General features: G+C 48.3%; 1 protein-coding gene across 1 annotated transcript in view; it reads left to right on the top strand.

Moving 5' to 3' along the window:
* Itpk1 (inositol-tetrakisphosphate 1-kinase) overlaps nucleotides 1-16,857 on the top strand; it is a 132,635-nt gene that overhangs the window by 36,272 nt on the left and 79,506 nt on the right. The window contains exon 2 of the mRNA XM_013017640.1: nucleotides 620-644. Within this exon, the coding sequence (XP_012873094.1) occupies nucleotides 620-644 (25 nt within the window). The remainder of the gene's footprint in view (nucleotides 1-619; nucleotides 645-16,857) is intronic.

Raw genomic sequence — 16,857 nt, forward strand, 5'->3', positions numbered from 1 at the left:
GTGTGTGTGTGTGTGTGTGTGTGTGTGTGTGTGTGTGTGTGTCTTCCCCAAAGAGGCCCACCTGGGCTGAAGCCTGAGGGCTGGGGGTGAGAAGGCATGCAGGCAAGGGACAAGACAGCCCTGTGTGTCTGGCAGGCTGAGGTGTAGGGGCCTGAGGCCCAGGGCTTTGGCACTGTAGCAGTAGTTGAGGTGAGCAGGTCCCAGGTGTCAGGCTGAGTTCAGTGGTCAGCAGTCTGTTGGGCGGGCCAGGCTGGAGTTCAGCTGTGAGGGCCTCAATCAGGGCTTGGGGGACAATGGTTGTCAGTCCTACAGCACTCTTGCAAGTTACTTTTACAGTCTCTTCTAGGCCGTGAGGTCGTGAGGGGGGTTGGGACACAGGGTTCCATGGTGGTATCTGGGGTTGAGGGAAAGGCTGGTCAGCCACTTCCCACAGTGGGCCTTCTTACACCTGAAGTGAGACCCTTCTGGGGACAGTGATGTGAGAGGCACGCCTTCAGCTGGTTCTCCTCACGCAGCTCTGGCATGGTCCTGTCACAGCTGATTGTAGTAAATGTTCTGGAAAGACTGCTTCCTACCTGCTTGAGTAATGCTTGTTTTTTTTGTGTGTTTTTCTCCACAGGAAACGAGGGATAGAGGTGGTGCAGGTGAGTAGAGACCACTTCCTCTCTTTGCCATTTATTAGTAGAGTGACTCAGTGCCTTCTCCCCCTTCTACCCGCCCCCCCAGTTTCCACTCCTGGTGGATGCTATATGGAGAGTTACCTGGCTGTGGCTTTGACTCTTGGGAGAAGGAACTGGGCAGGGGAAGTTGGAAGTCTTGGGTGGGGGCTGGGAAGGTGAAGGGACTATAGCTACTCAGCCAGGTGTCTGTGGTTCTGTTTCCTGTGCTCCCTCAATCCTGGGTGGACTTTGGTCAAGTGCTGATTGACTGACTAGAGAAAGAAGGATGGTTGAAGGAGAGGGGGAGGAGGGAGGGAGGGAGGAACAAGTAGGTAGGAATATAGAGCAGTGCTCCTAGGTATGGGGCTGGGCCTCTGATTCTGAGATAGATTGATGGGCTCTGACAGCAGCCATCTCAGGAAAGCCAGGAGGTCAATCTCCAGAGGAGCCTGAATGCTTGCCTGGTGGTCTGGCTACCAACATTTGTCCTTGGTTGTGACTCATGAGGGACAGGAAAATATTTTTCTTCTCATAGATAGAGAAAATCCTCAGACCTGTAGCAAAAGCAGGCTGTGATGTATACCTCATGAGTACTTAGTGAACTCTGTGGTCTGTCACCCTTGCTGTCCCTGTCCAGTGGGCCTTCCTGTCTGTGTGCTGGTCTGGCCTGCCTTCCTCTCATCTTCCAAACCAAATTGCCTGCATCTCTAGATGCCGGTAAGGGCTGATGAGTTGCTGGGCCCCCTGGCAGACATCTGTAGTGAGTTTTTGGAATGCCTGCTGGGAGCTCTGGGAATCCACTTTTGTTAACCCCAGGCCTCCCCATAACAGGCAGGTCCAGACCTGGGAGCTGGCAGAGGCCCAAGCTGTCTGTGCTCCAAGGGTCTTTCATACACAGTGTGTAGGTGGACCAGGAGACTGATGCCATTGTTTTCAGAGTGTGCCAGGCAGTAGAAGCATTCAGAAATCTTTGGAGTTGGGAATGTTCATTTTGATGATGACTTGGAGGAGGAAGTGGTGGCTAGGGACCAGTGTAAAGCCAAACTGGATGCTTTCCTCTCTCTAGCATCTAAAAATAAAACCCATGGCAGTGCCACCGTGGGCACCTCCTTCTGGCACCCAGGAGTACTGGTAGCACTTAAAAATTTTAAGATGTTGAGAAAGACTGCAAAAATTGGCAGCCAAATCACTTGGCTGGATTTTCAGAATCAGCCAGGCTTCTGTGCATCAGATCCTAGGCAGTGGGCCCCTAGAAGCCAGGCGTGAGTTTGCCAGTCACTGGATAAGTGAGTGAGAGACTAAGGTGAGCCAGGTACCCTGGTCCTGTCCTATCCTGCACAGCTCCCAATGACAGGGTGAGGTGTGTTCCTTGTAGAGATGTGGAAGCTGAGGTCCCGGATGGCATCAGCTGAGTTGAGGTGAGTGGCTGGTGGTGAAATGAGGGTTGTGTTGAGGTCTGCTACACCGGCCTCATGGCATTACTAGATGCTTTTCTGCTTAGCCTTTGGCTTCTTTCTAAGAGGATGCTGGGACCTGTTTGGCCAGGTCACTTTTCCTTCCAGTAATTCAGTGGCAACACTGTGACAGTATCAGTGTTGACCATTTATGGGAACCGCAGTGTTCTTGTAACTTACTTTCAGGGGACATTTGTGTGTAACCTTTGCGGGGGGAGAGCAAGGGAAGTGGGGGATAGGAACATGTTTAAGAAATTTTAAATTTAGGGACCTTCAACTTCCTCATGTCTCCACAGCTGCATGCTGGGAATGGAGCTTGTAAACTTTCCTTCCCTATGGGCCCTGCCCTGCTTCTTTCTACCTCCTTGGCACAGTGGGGCCTGGTAAAGAGCAGCAGTGCTGTCTTAATTCAGGTTCTGGCTGCATGACTTGGTGCCCATTGCCCAAGCACTTGGCCCCTCAGTCTGCCCTATTGGCACACTAGGATAATTGTCATGCTTGCTTGACCCCTGGATTATGATGATGACTGAAGGTAGGTAACAGGGTTGGCACTGGGCCTGGCACATGGGGAAGCTGGTGATCTAAGAGCCACACATTTTCACCTACTCTGGGCAGAGGAGACTCAGTGTGGGACCCAGAACACCAAGCCCGCCCATCACGAGGGGAGAAGGCTGGTTGATATAATCCTGGGCCAGGGAAGTATCTCTATTCCTGTTCTTGAACAAAATGAAAGAGGACCCAATCAAGTTGTGAACTGGTATCACATAAAAGGCTCAAGGACAGCATCCAGGCGCTGAGTGTTCAAGCCTCACAACCAAAAAAAGAAAAAAGACATGGCTGGGCAGTTGTTCATGCCTTTAATCCTAGCTACTTGAGAGCTGGAGATCAGGAGGTCAGGGCTGGAGGCAAGCCTGGACAAAAAGGTTTTTTTTTTCCCCCTTTTTAAAAAATTGCTATTATAAAGGTGAGATACAGAGGTACAGTTACATAAATCAGGTAAAGGGTATATTTCTTTTTGGACAATGTCACTCTCTCGCTCTCTCCCAATCTTCCCCTCCCATTTCTACCCATAAGTTATATAGTTCTGTTTTTTTTTTTTGTCCCTCGTGGGGCTTGAACTCTGGGCCTTGAACTCAGCTTGAACTCTGCTCTCAGCTCTTCAGCTCAAGGCGAGCACTCTACCACTTGAGCCACAGCTCCACTTCTGGTTTTTTGGTGGTTTATTGGAGATAAGAATATCACGGACTTTCCTGCCCAGGCTGGTTTTGATCTGCGATCCTCAGATCTCAGCCTCCTGAGTAGCTAGGATTATAGGTGTAAGCCACTGGTACCTAGCTGACAAAAAGTTTTTGAGATCCTACCTCAACCAAAAAAAGCTGGACATAGCCATGCAGGAATTATAAATAGAATTATTTTTCAGGCTGGCCCACGCTTTTGAAAAAGTAAGATCTCACTTGAAAAACAATAAAAGCAAAAAAAGGCTGGGGGCATAGTTAAAGTGTTAAGAGTACCTGCCCAGCAGGTACGAGGCCAAGGTTCAAACTTCAGTACTCCCAACATTCATATACATGAATTTCTTTGTGGTATAGTAGAATAATCAGTTAAGACTTCCTTACATAATATATTCTATAAAATACTCTACGATAGTACAAGCATCTCTGAGGGAAGTTCATTGGAAATTAAGAGTCCAAGGAAGAAAGAAGAACATTGTTCAGTTTCCAGTTGTCAAAAGGAGAGCCTGATTAGATAAGCTTAAAATGGATAATGGTGGATTTCAGGTCACTGTGGTATTTAGATTTCATTGGACCCATTTAAAAGAGAAACAGTAACAGTTTTATTTTAAAATGTTAATATTTATAATATGTTAGAAATTACATCCTCTGCAAGTATTTAAACTTAGGATGAGAAATTTTAGATGTCAACTTGAAAATGTGCACATGGGCACACAGTTTTAAACATTTATTTTGAGCATTGGTTTGAAGGTTGTTTACATCTCAGAACTGGGTACCTCCTTGGAGAAGGACAGCAGTGGGCCTGGCTCTCAGGCTGTCAAGAGCCCCGCTGGGGCTGGGCCAAGCCTGCATATCCCTTGAGACCCAGAGAAGCCCTCCCAGATTTCCTTGGCAGGGGACTTGTCTATGGACCAACTGGCTTCCATCAGCTCAAAGTTGCTCAAGAGGGAGAGTCTGCAGGTGAGCTCAGTCCAGGACACTCAAGAGAAGTTCTGCTTTGTGTCCAGGGCTGGGCCTGGCTGGAGGCTAGGGGAGCATGAACAGGGTTTTAAGACAACTTGGCTCTGCACAGCAGCCCCCTCCTTTCAGGTGCAGATTTTGGACTTATTCAGATGCTTCTGTCTGCCTGTGGCATCTGCAGTGGACTGCCAGTGGTCCCACTGGGCAAGGGCAACAGCATGAAGGAATGGAGGGCTCTCTCTCTATCTGGTCAGTCCAGAAGCCTCCTCAGGGGAGGAGCTGGGCTGGTGGTAATGAGCCTTACATGACAGACCAGCCCAAGAGTCACAGTCCAAGGCCACAGGTCCATTGCAAGTGCAACCTACTCCCCAGGCTTTCAGCTTCTGATACAGCTCAAGGTTGAAATGGAGTGCTGTGCCCAGCACAGTCCCACCCTCCACCCATCAAGTCCTTGTTGGAGACGAAGTCCATGCACCAGGCAGAAAGGCCTGCTTCACTCTGGTCTGACCTATGGGAAAGGTCAGGAGAGATGTCCTACCCAAGGCTGTCCTGCCCCTTCCCAGAGAGCCCCTGCATAGGGTGGAGGAAGACCCCAACAATAGCATGCTCATTGTCCTACCCATTTCTAGTGGGGTACTTAGGAAAGTACTTCAAGTCTAGTCCCACCCTAATATGTCCTATGCTGCCTTCCCCAGTTATTTTCAAAGATCAGGGAGAAAGAGAAAGCTGTTAGCATGAGAGGCCTGGGTTTTATTTTAAAATGCAAATGAGTAAGCCACAAGCTGATTATAGATTTGTGTCCTCCTTCTAGATTCCTGGAGAACTCGGACATTACAAAACCCAGTTTTGATAGCTGCCGCCGTTTCTCAGGCAGATAGGGAAGGAAATTAGCTTCTCCAGTCTGCAGGAGAGAGGTGGCAGACCTTTCTGTCTGGTTTCTCCAGAAGTGTCACTTGGCTGAGACGCTGTCATTCTTCCTGTATGTGTTTTCTGCCCTTGCTTTCATCAAAGCACCATGTTGTATTTGGTGTGTCCTTTCCAGTGTGTGGGTGTCTACACATAGCCAGTGTCAGTTCGAGCCTGTGCTCCACTGGGTTCTTAAGGGGTCCATCTCCCCATTCTGTCACATCAGCCTACGTGTTTCTGTGGGACCAAAAGATCAGGACTAAACTTGCTCTTGATGGACTCCTAAGTGAGGCATTTGGAGAAGGGTGGGGTGCCGTGAGATGGGGCTGCCTCTGTCTAATTCCTGTCTCTGGGATGGGAGTGGAGGACAGTGCCGAGCTGGTCAGAGCTGGGCCCTGAGCCTCTGCAGTCTGAAGCCTGGGTGAATCTATTGTGTCTGAGGAGCCATTGCTGCCTGTGCTCCCTTAGCAGGGGTCATTATAGTGGGAGGCGGTGGGCACAGCCTATGTGTGTACAGTCTCACTGTGCTCCGGGACCTTCTCCAAGCTCTGTGCATGCTAACTGAATCCTCACAGCAGCCAAGCTGGGCTCGTGAGAGTTTTCTTTTAAAGAACTGGCTTTTATGAACGCTTCCACTTTACCGGTGAGGAAACCTAATGGGGGAGTATTTACTCTGTCTCACAGCAGGCAGGCCATTGAGCCAGCACACTGGCTCCAGGTCCTTCTCTTTTTATAGTAATAATAATTATTATTCTGATATGGTGTTTTGCCATGTAATCCAGGCTGGCTTCAAGCCTGTTAACTTGACTCAGGCTTCCGAGTGCTACAATTTCAGATATAGCCCACTGCGTCTAATGAATTAACACTCTGTGTGTGTGCATATGTGCACGTGTGTGTGTGCGCCTGTGCATGTGTGTGTGTGTGTGTGTGTGTGTGTGTGTGTGCGTGCATGCGCGTGTGTGTTTGCATATAGTATTAGGGCTTGAATTTAGAGCCTGGGTGTTATCCTGTGGCTTTTTCGCTCAAGGTTACACTCTTACCACTTGAACCACAGCTCCACTTCTGACTTTTTGGTGATTAATTGGAAATGAGTCTCAAGACTTTGCTGCCTCAAGTGGCTTTGAACCATGATTCTCAGTCTCATGAATAGGATTATAGACATGAGCCACTGGTGTCTAATAGTATTTATAGGAGAGAGAGAGAGAGAGAGTGAGTGTGTGTGTGTGTGTGTATGTGTGTGTGTAGAACTGAGGGCCTGGGTGCTCTCCCTGATCAAGGCTAGCATTCTACCACTTGAGCCACTGCTCCACATGTGGCTTTTTTGGTAGTTATTGGAGATAAATGTCTCATGGACTTTTCCTGCTGGCTTCTATCCATGATCCTCAGATCTCAGGCTCCTGAGTAGCTAGGATTAAAGGCATAAGCCACCTGTGCCCAGCTCCTAAAACTATTTGTAATTGACATAATTACATATATTTATGTGATAAAAACATATTTTGGTGTTATGAATGCAGTGTGGAATGATTTAAATCAAGCTAATTAACATGCCTGTCACTTCATTTTCAATTTTTTGACTTTTTATATGGTAGGAAACTTTGACATTTACTTTTTTTGTGTGTATGTTGGCCATGGGGCCTGAACTCTGGGCCTGAGTGCTGTCCCTCAGCTCTTCAGCTTAAGGCTAGCACTCTTATCACTTGAGCCATAGTACCATTTCTGTCTTTTTTTTGCTTATGTGGTGCTGAGGAATCGAACCCAGAGCCTCATGCATGCAAGGCAAGCACTCTATTATTGAGCCACCTTCCCAGCCCCTGAAATTTACTTTCTTTAGTTTACACTCTTGTCAACTGTAGTCCTCCTGCTTTGAAGTAGAGCTCCAAACCTAACTCCTTCTGTGTCTGGGGCATCTTGGTCTCCTTCCTGGACTGGGTCTTGCTGCTGAGTGAGTAGTTTCCAAATGCGAATGTTGTCATACAAGGCCCATATTGCTACCAGGAGCTGCCGTGCCAGGGTACATGGTGATAACCTTTCCTTGGATAGATCCAGGAAACCCTGAGAAAGTGATTTCCACCCCAGAGAACCTAGCCTGGATACTACCCACATGTCTACCCTCACAGCACTCTGTGCAGAACTTCAGTGTCCATGATTGGGCCTGCTCTTCACATACCCTGACCTGCAGCTAGCTACCTCCTGTAATTCCACCTGATGGAACTCCTTTGATTGGCCTCAACCAACTTCACAATCACTGGCTCTTTGAGGCCTCTTGCCCCTGCTCTATGCATAACCTTGAAGGTGCACACAGCCTCATTTCATAGTGTCTTCTGATTTTGGGGGCGGGCTTTCCGTGCCCTTCTCCATTAGCTCCTTAGGGCTGCTGTTATGAGGTGGGGGCAGCCTAGGATACGTTCTGGAACACAGAAGCTTCTCACCAAGAAATCTTTGGAAATCATTAGAAAGCAATTGAGTATTATAGAAATATGTTCATTGGATGAGTTCCCCATCATCTCACTTCCAAAGTAACCACTTAGTTCCCCTCTCTGCTTTTCCAATGCCATCTAACCTTTTTTCTTCCTTCTCGCTGATTCTTACATAGAATGGTATGATATTTGCATATAGCCCATACATGGTCTCTCATATACTTTAAAGCATCTCTAGATTATAATATGCAACACAGTGCAAATGCTCTTTAAGAAAAAAATGACAAGAAAAAGTCTGTATATGTTCAATATAGATGCCATTTTTTTCTTTCAAATATTTTAATGTGGGGTTGGCTGATCCATGGATATGAATATGGAAACTACAAATACAGAGGCCAGCTGTCTTTATGAGCTGAAAATCACTTTCTTTATTCTTCAGAGGTGCTGACTTACCTGGTAATTTGCCATTTGTTCTTAGGGAAGAACAAGCTGCTTCCATTAGGTTTGTAGTCTAGGATGGTCTAGCTTTTTTAGTGTCTGTAATGCTTTATGCTTTATTTTATTTGACTTTTTAAAATTGTACTTTTATTATCTTTTAAGTAGTTGTACAAAGGGGTTACCACTCAGTGTGTCAGTTTATAAGTATAATGCATCTTGATTGATATCACCCCTTTCATCCTTCTCCCCCATCCTTCCCAACCCATCCCTTCCCTTAGTATGTTTTACCTTCTCCCTCACAGGAAACTTGGGTAAAACAAAAGTGGAGTAAAGCAAGGGATAAAATAGCATCTCGCTGTGAGAGTGCTTTAGGGAGTCCTGGAAGCCAGTGCATGTGGGGGAATGAAATGATTTGAAGAGGTATGTTAAGGCCTCAGGAGGTAGAGTAAAAACCATGAAGAGGTTGACTCGTTGCTCATGTTCAAGAATCTTATTACTGTCACAAATAGGAAGTCTTTGTTTTGACACTAGAGGCAGAATAGTGACATGAGCACCTGTTCTGAGTCTCTACGCAGTTTTTGAGCTTCAGTGTGGGAGACTCTCTTGGTCCTAACTCTGTCTTCCTCTGCTGGCAGCACCTGTTCCTTAACACCCTGTTACCCCTGTAGCTCAGCTTGGCAGCCTGGCAGGATTTGTAGCCAGCTGGAATACTAGTAGCCTACATAAAACACCATGTGCATTTCTCTGGTGTCAGAGATGCTCAGTGTATGCAATTCAGGGCTAACATACAGCTCTAGACTGTGTGGCCTTCTCTGTCTCTGCCGTGCCATCGTTCTCCACACTGGCCTTTGTGCTCCAGGTCGCCTCCTTGCTCCTGCTGCCACTAGGGCTGTAGCCAGATTGCTCAGGGAGGCCATGTGGGAGCAGCCTCAACCTGGCATTGGATGTTGTTCCCACCTGGTGGCCTCCCTAGATTTCATACAGCAGCCTACTGTGCCTTGGTCCCAACTGAGCCACATCTGGCACCAGCAGACAGAATGTGGTCTGTTCATTGGGCACATTGTTACTTTGCAAGACCTCCAGATTCTATTTCTGAGGAGGGAGGGGTAGGGTATGAGGCTGTAGTGAACCATGGGTACAGCTTACTCAGAGTAGATACTTACTCCTCTGGGTCTGTTTTGTTGTCTGTGGAGCAGAAATAAGGCACCTGGGATCCCAGAGTTGTGAAGATTTGGGTGGGGCAGGTGAGGACCTGCACAGAGCCTGGGCATGACTTACACAGCTCTTCAGTAGAACCTGCTGTTGTCATTGCCACCGCTGTCATAATCAGCCGTAGAAAACGTGCTGCATAGTTAGACACCTTTCATAGGGAAGAAGCCCAGGAAGTTTTGTATGTGTTGTCTGCTTTACCTAAAGTAGGGCTGACTAGGGGTACTTCTGCTGTGGTCCATTGAGGCCCCACATCCTGGTGACCCTGCATCCTGGTCTCCTCTATGGGACTTGGCAGCCTGCACCAAGGGGTGGACACTGTGGGGCCTGCAATGACCTCTGGGATTGAAGCAGCTTTTGCTCTGGGTGAGGTGCATTTTTAGGCATGGGCCAATTTATTCTCCCTCTTTCTAGAACTGTGTTTAGTCCTAGTAGGGTGAAGGCAATACTAAAGGGTGCTGACCTTGGCTCTGGCTTCCTAACCTATCTCCCTAGGCCTAGTGTGCTGCACACTATTGGCTAAGAGGTCTCAGGGAACACTGGGTATAGCAGGTCACTGCTTTTCCAAAAGGTTTGTGACTCCAGAGCTGTGATTTGGTTGTGTCGTGTGTGTGTGTGTGTATGTGTGTGTGTGTGTTCATGTACGTATGTGTGTTATTAGAGCTTGAATTTAAGCCTCATATTCCTGCTTGGCTTTTTAACCCATAGCCATCACTCTACCACTTGAACCACACTTCCAGGTTTTTGCTGTTTGATACATAAAAGTCTCCTGGATGTGACTGGCTTCAATTCATGATTCTCAGATCTCAGCCTTCTCAGTATCTATGATTACAGGTGGGAGCCACCTGTGCCTGGCAGCCATGTCTTTGTTGTTCTCCTTTATATCCACCTCCTTCTCTCCTAGGAACCACAGTGACCTCCATTCACCTGTGACCCTGTGTGGTCGCTAGCATACACTTTGCAGGTTGTTATGGGACCTGTACTTCTTCCTGTTTTCCAGCATAGCTGTCTATCCAAGCCTTGCTCTTGTTGAACTTAGTAGAAGGGCTGGAAAGTATACCCTATAAGGAAATCCTGGCTTGCTGGTGCTTGGCCCTGCAGCTGTGCCCCAGGAAATCAGCAGTGCTGTGGGGCTCAGCTGGCCCTCCTGGAAGCCACTTGGGGAGGTTCTCAGTCTTATGGGAATGGGGTGCAGGGACCTGGCTAGGGCCTTCGATCAGATGTCCGGGGAAACATTTGGGAATCCTGGATCTGGGTGGGAAGGAAGTAACCTTGGAGTCCAGGGTTTGGGAGATGCTCGTGCAGAAATAGCAGGTGCCTTTGGGTGTCATTGGGTTGGACCTTCCTGAACCAGTCATGCAGCACCGCTCATGGTGAGATTGTACCTTACTTGCTGGTGCCAGGCTAGAGGACTTGGGCTTCCCTGGTGGCGTTGGCTTGGTTCTGTGCCCTCCAGTGAGCTAGCTGATGGCCAGGGTTGGGTTCCAGGGTGGTGCAGTGGCAAAACCAGCATCTAAGGCCATTACATGGAGGAGCTCAGGGGCTTTGCACAAATTTCAGCCCTGCCCTTCCCCCTCGTGGCTGTACATCCTTGGACAGTGGCACAACTTCTCAAGACAAAGCGCCTCGAAGTCCAAGGGCCAGGCCTCAGCTTGGACAACAGAGCCAGGAAGCCCCTACAGAGGGGCTGGTAGTGCTTTGCTTTTTGAGACAGCACAGAACTATCACAGGACCAGGGCCCTGTTGGGGTCCTACCTCTGTTCACATGATTTTTCTGACCCTTCAGAAAGGGGTCTTAATTTTTTTTCCCTATAAGGTCCAGAGCCTTCTGAGTGACTTGTGGAAGAAAACGATGTTTCCTCAGAGCTCAGAGATCCCGTGATCAATATTGCATACTTACCTGTCAGTCAAAGAAAAAGACTACACCTTAATGCATTTTAAGCAGACCACTGAGCCCCTTGCTCTTTGCTGCTATGAGGTGCCTGCTCTGCTGAATGCTCAGCACCGTTAGACCACAGTTCTGCGATTCTCTCAGTGGAGACTCACCCTACCCTCTCACCTGTCAGAATGTCAGTGTAGTGCAATGCACCAACAGCTCTCACCTCATAGAGCTGATCTGAGATGATTTTTTTTTTGCGCTTTATAAGTAATAGTTATAGCTGTTTTTGCAGTTTGTTAATGTAGTATATGCTTTTGGAGGAGGGAGAGGTAATCTAGTCATTATAGGGAATTGTAGAAAGGGAGCATTGGGTGGCGTTTGTCCCTCAAGACTTAGGATACCCTGTTGTCATATGTGCTCCAGGGATTTCTGTGATGCTTTGGTCCCTCTCTTCCCTTCTCTACTTCCTTTCTCCTGAACCCTAGCCTCTTCCTTTGCCCCCTGGGGCTAGGGACCCAGCTGTAGTTCTGCCTGTGGGCATTTGCTCACAGTTGATCCAACCTAGGGACAAGCAGGATTGTGCACTGGTAAGAATAACTGGTCCCTTCATTGCTTCTGCTGTTGTCAGCCAGCCAGACTTTGCCCAGACCCTCTGCTTTCCTGGGAGGGCTCTTAGATGACCAAGTCTCTGTTAGATTCAGGGAGACAGACAACCAGAGGGCTACCTTAGAAGAGCCAAAGATAAATGTGGGTCCCTCCAGAATCAGGCAGGGCTCCTGCCAGCACCACGCAGCCGAAGCTGGTTTGTCTTTCACACTTAGCAGTGGAGGGTCCTTTAAGAGAAGATCAACCCATTCCACTAGAATCTCAGATCACGGTCCTTTTCACTCCATTCAGATGCCTGGAGCCACCAAGCCTTGTGAGAATGACCAGGAGAGCACCTGTTGGATGAGTCCTGCCTGTGTGGGACTTATGTGGGACAAAGCTTTATGCAACCAGTGCTTTTGGCTATAAAGGCCTGGGTAGAACCAGAAAACTGGGTTCTGCTGGCTCTGCCTAACCCTTTGCAGCAAGGGTACACTTTTTCTGTGAAGGATTAGGGCATCTCTTGGGATTCCATCTCTGTGTGTGTGTGTGTGTGTGTGTGTGTGTGTGTGTGTGTGTGTGTGTGTTTGTACTGGGGCTTGAATTCAAGGCTCTGTCCCTTAGCATATTTGCTCAAGGCTGATGCTCTACCACTTGAGCCACATCTCTACTTTCACCTTTTTGGGATTACAGATAGAAGTCTCATGGACGTTTCTTGCCTCAGGTGGCTTTGAGCTGCAATCCTCAAATCTCAGCCTCCTGAATAGTGAGGATTGCAGGTCTGAGCCACCAGTGCCCATCTTCATCTCACTCTTGACAGCATCACTGGATCTTTGGTTCTCCATGCTCTCTCCTGCCCTTTCCTTAGCCTTTCATCCTCATTACTACAGGATTGAGGCAGCATAGCCTCCTGCGCTGCGAGTGTTCAAGTGAGAACTTGTTGGTCTGGTTTAATCAAGCTCCTTTGATTGTCTCTGAAGGACAGATTTCCAGAGAATTCAGCCAGCTCCCCATATCCACCCTCACTGAGTCAGTACCTTTGTACATAATGGTGCATGCATGGCTGCCTATGTATGCACAGTGGCTTTGGAGTCAGGCTGACCTGACCTGCTTCTGACAACGTCCAGCTTTGTGACCTGGGACCATTCAGTTACTATACTTCATGCTCATCACCACCTGTATTTGCTCGTGGTCACCTGGTGGTATTCGGGGGATGGGGCCGCCAGTGCTGGAGCAGGTGCTGTGCACCCTGTAGAGGGCTCTGTGCCATGAGCCGCTCTCCCAGCCGTGCTGGCTCTGGAGGCTCAGGAAGCATTCTAACAAGACCCATTTTTAGCCCCACAACATCATGCTCCAAAAATGCTTGCATGCAGTTTATTTAACTTTAAGTGAGGCAAATTTTAAAGTGGGTTGTTTACTGTCCAAGTTGAATTTTTAATTTCTCATAAATTCCCTGCAAATTGCTGCAGTGCATTTATATTTATTGAATCTGTCAGGGATGTTTATGGCACCAAAGCCTGGGCTCCCCGTGTTTGTGGTCTATTGCCATGGAGACACCAGGGTCTGAGGCTCAGAAGGAAGAAGCCCTGCAGGCTCTGAGGCAGCATGGAAGGTTCTGGAATAGGCTCTTGGTGTGAAGAAGAGCTGTGGCTGCCACACTGTGAGCCAGCTTGGCTGGGCTGAGTTGGCATTCTGTTTTAACCTTGCTGGCTGGCTCTTTCTGCTCCCTGAGCTGCTCCTGCTCCCAATGTGGTCTGGGAACCAGCAGCAGATACACCTTGGTGTTCCAGTGAGAAAGGTAAGCCTCGCTTCCTCAGGGGCCTTCTGAGCATGAGCAAGTTGGAGAAGCCAGTACCCATCACATTACCACTAGGTGACCCCAAGGCTTTGTCCCTACCCCCATTCCACCCTGTGCTCTTTCTAATCCCTCCCCATACCCTTTGATCTGCCAGTGGTGGGCTTTGCCCTTCAACCCTGCCACACATGGCTGTTTCCTGCTTTCCATTCCCAGCCTCTGCCTTAGCCCTCTCCTCCTCTCTGGAACTAACAAATCTGATATTTTAGAAGACACAACTCCTGCCTGGCACTGATGGCTCATGCTTATAATCCTAAGGATCATGGTTTGAAGCCACCCTGGCAGAAAAGTCCCTGTGAGACTCTTATATCCAATAAACTACTCAAAAAAGTCAAGTGGTACTGTGGCTTAAGTGGTAGAGTGCTAGCCTTGAGCAAAAGAAGCTCAGGAACAGCAGCCAGGCCCTGAGTTAAAGCCCCAGGACCAGCAAAAAAAAAAAAAAAGTCTCCTATATGACCTGGCTTCAGGTAGCGGGTGGAGCCAGGGCTGACACCGACACTCAGAAGCCAGCATGAGGTGGTCTGTAGCTATTGCAAGGCAGAAACATCAGGGAAACTCTTGAAGGAAGAAGTCATCCAGATGACTGAGAAGGGGAAATGGGGTCAGAAGGAAGAAATACTCAAGAGTTTGAAAGCACTCCCTTGAGCTAGGCTTGGTGGCGAAGGCCTTTAATCCCAGCTTCTCGGAAAGAGGCAGTTCTACAATGTCCAGGCAAAGGTGGTGGCAAGACCAGTTCTCAGAAATCAGTGGTAAAATGTTTTCCTAGCAATTGCAAGAGCCCAAATTCAATCCACAGGCTTGTCAAAAACAAATACAGAAAACAAAGCAAAATAAGGAAAGCAAACAAAAACTACCTTCTGCTGGGTGTCAGTGACTCACATTATAATCCTAACTATGCAGGAAACTAAGGTCTGAGGATTGAGCCAGCCTGGGCAGACAAATTCCAGAGACTCCTTCTTCCAATTAACCAGTAAAAAGACCAAAGTGGTAGTATGGCTTAAGTGGTAAAGCACCATCCTTGAGTGAAAAAGCTAAGCAAGACACAAGGCCCTAAATTGAAGCCCTAGTATTGACACACTAGTAACACACACACACACACACACACCCATGTACACACACCAAACACTTATGTTCCATATGCAACAATGCATTCATCTAACTCTCTCCCCCTTCACACACGAGGCTTGTACCCTCTCTGTCATGGTAGTCATCAGATTACCCACTTCCTTGTGGATGAGCCTGAGGCAGCTGTCCATGTCCACTTGCTTTGACCCTGTTTTCCTCTTCTATAAATGGAGAGTACTGTGGGCATGAATGAAAACAGCAAGACGCAGGTAAATAGGCAGAGAACACAGTGCCTGACAGAGACCTCAGCCAACATCTGCTGCATTGCCATATGGAAAACAAATTCCCAGAGGGTGGAAGGCTGAGTCTCTTTACCATCTCATCAGTACCACATCTCTGGCTAAGAGACCAGACTTAGAGCCCAAGAAGAAATCCACACCTTCACACCTAGAATCAGGGGTCCTACAACCCCAAAGACAAGCTGGGCAATAGAAACACAGATCCCCTTCATTTTATAAATGCTAAGTGACAACTCTGAGCCAAAAATGGTGCTGGGGCAGGTGAAGTACTCAGGTTACATGGGGCGCTGGTGAGAGCTGGTCTGGGGAAAGTAAAAAGGGCTTCTGAGGTATCTTAGGAGTTGCATTGTCATCTCCTTCCCTCCTACCTTCCTCTCCCCCACCCCTCTTCTTCGTTTTGGTCCTGGGGCTTGAACTCAGGCCTGGGCACTATCCCTGAGTCTCTTTGTGCTTAAGGCTAGCACTCTACCACTTGAGCCACAGTCCCACTGTGCCCTGGCTGGCTTTGAACTGTGATTCTTAGATCTCAGCATCCTGAGTAACTAGGATTACAGGCTTGAGTCACCAGCGCCTGGCTTATAGGAAACAACAAAACAAATACAATTAATTAATTGATTTTGGTAGTACTATGGATTGAACTCAGGACCCCAAGCTTACAAGCAGGCGTGATACTACTTGAACCACATGTCTTTGGTTCCTGGCAAAATCAACTAGAAGATTCATGTAGATCCTGTATGCCCGTTGCCCTGATGCATGCACAGCAATGTCCTCAAAGCCCATAGTTTGCACTAAGGTTGCCCCATGGTGCTGTACATTCTGTATGCCTGGACAAATGTATGACATTGTACATGCATATAATACCATACAGAGCAGTTTTCCTGGCCCTAAGAATCTCCTTGCTCAGTCTACTTTTTTTTGGGGGGGGGTCCAGTCATGGGGCCTGAACTCTAGGCCTGGGCACTGTCCCTCAGCTCTTCAGCCCAAGGCTAGCGCTCTACCACTTGAGCCACAGTGCCACTTCCGGCTTTTTTCTTTTTTCTTATGTGAGCTGAGGAATCGAACCCAGGACCTCGATCATGCAAGGCAAGCACTCTACCACTGAGCCACCTTCCCAGCCCTCAGCCTACTTTTTTAGAAGTACCTTAAAAAAAAAAGTACTGATAGGATCAGGCCTGTGCCTGTAGTCCCAGCCTCTTGGACCGTGGTCCAAGGCCTGCCATGGCAAAAGGCATGGGATCCTATTTGAAAAACAAACTAAAGTAAAAGGGGGGACATGGCTCACATGGTAAAGCACAGGGTCCTAAATGCAGACCCTAGCACACATCCCCACTTCTGCCCAACAAACCCACGAAGAACTGATGGGATGGCAGATCTCTAGATGAGTCCTGAGCACTAGGATGCTTGAAGTTCCCAGGAGGTTATGACTGACATGCAGTCAGTGAGTGGGTTACTAGTTTGGAGTTTAGAGCACGTTTCTCAGACTTGAGTGTGTGCCAGAACCTCCGTGCTGGCCTTCACCCAGGTGGCTGTCCCCTTAGTCTCTGGACCTGTGGTTGTGCAGGGGCTGAGCATTTGCATCTCTGTCCAGTTTCCAGGTGATGTTAATGCTGCTGGTCTTAGCATCCCCGTCTAATTCAAGCCCCATGACCACCCAAAATCAACAACAACAGCATCCCCGTCTGAGAACCACTGGTTGTTTTGGTTTTTTTGGGGGGGGTCTGGTCGTGAGGCCTGAACTCTGAGCCTGGATGCTGTCCCTCAGCTCTTCAGCTCAAGGCTAGTGCTCTACCACTTGAGCCATAGAGTCACTTCCGGCTTTTTTCTTTTTGCTTATGTGGTGCTGAGGAATCGAACCCAGGGCCTCATGCATGCAAGGCAAGCGCTCTACCACTGAGCCAC

The sequence above is a fragment of the Dipodomys ordii genome, unplaced genomic scaffold (genome assembly GCF_000151885.1).
Source record: "Dipodomys ordii isolate 6190 unplaced genomic scaffold, Dord_2.0 Scaffold2, whole genome shotgun sequence".
Taxonomy (NCBI): Eukaryota; Metazoa; Chordata; class Mammalia; order Rodentia; family Heteromyidae; genus Dipodomys; species Dipodomys ordii.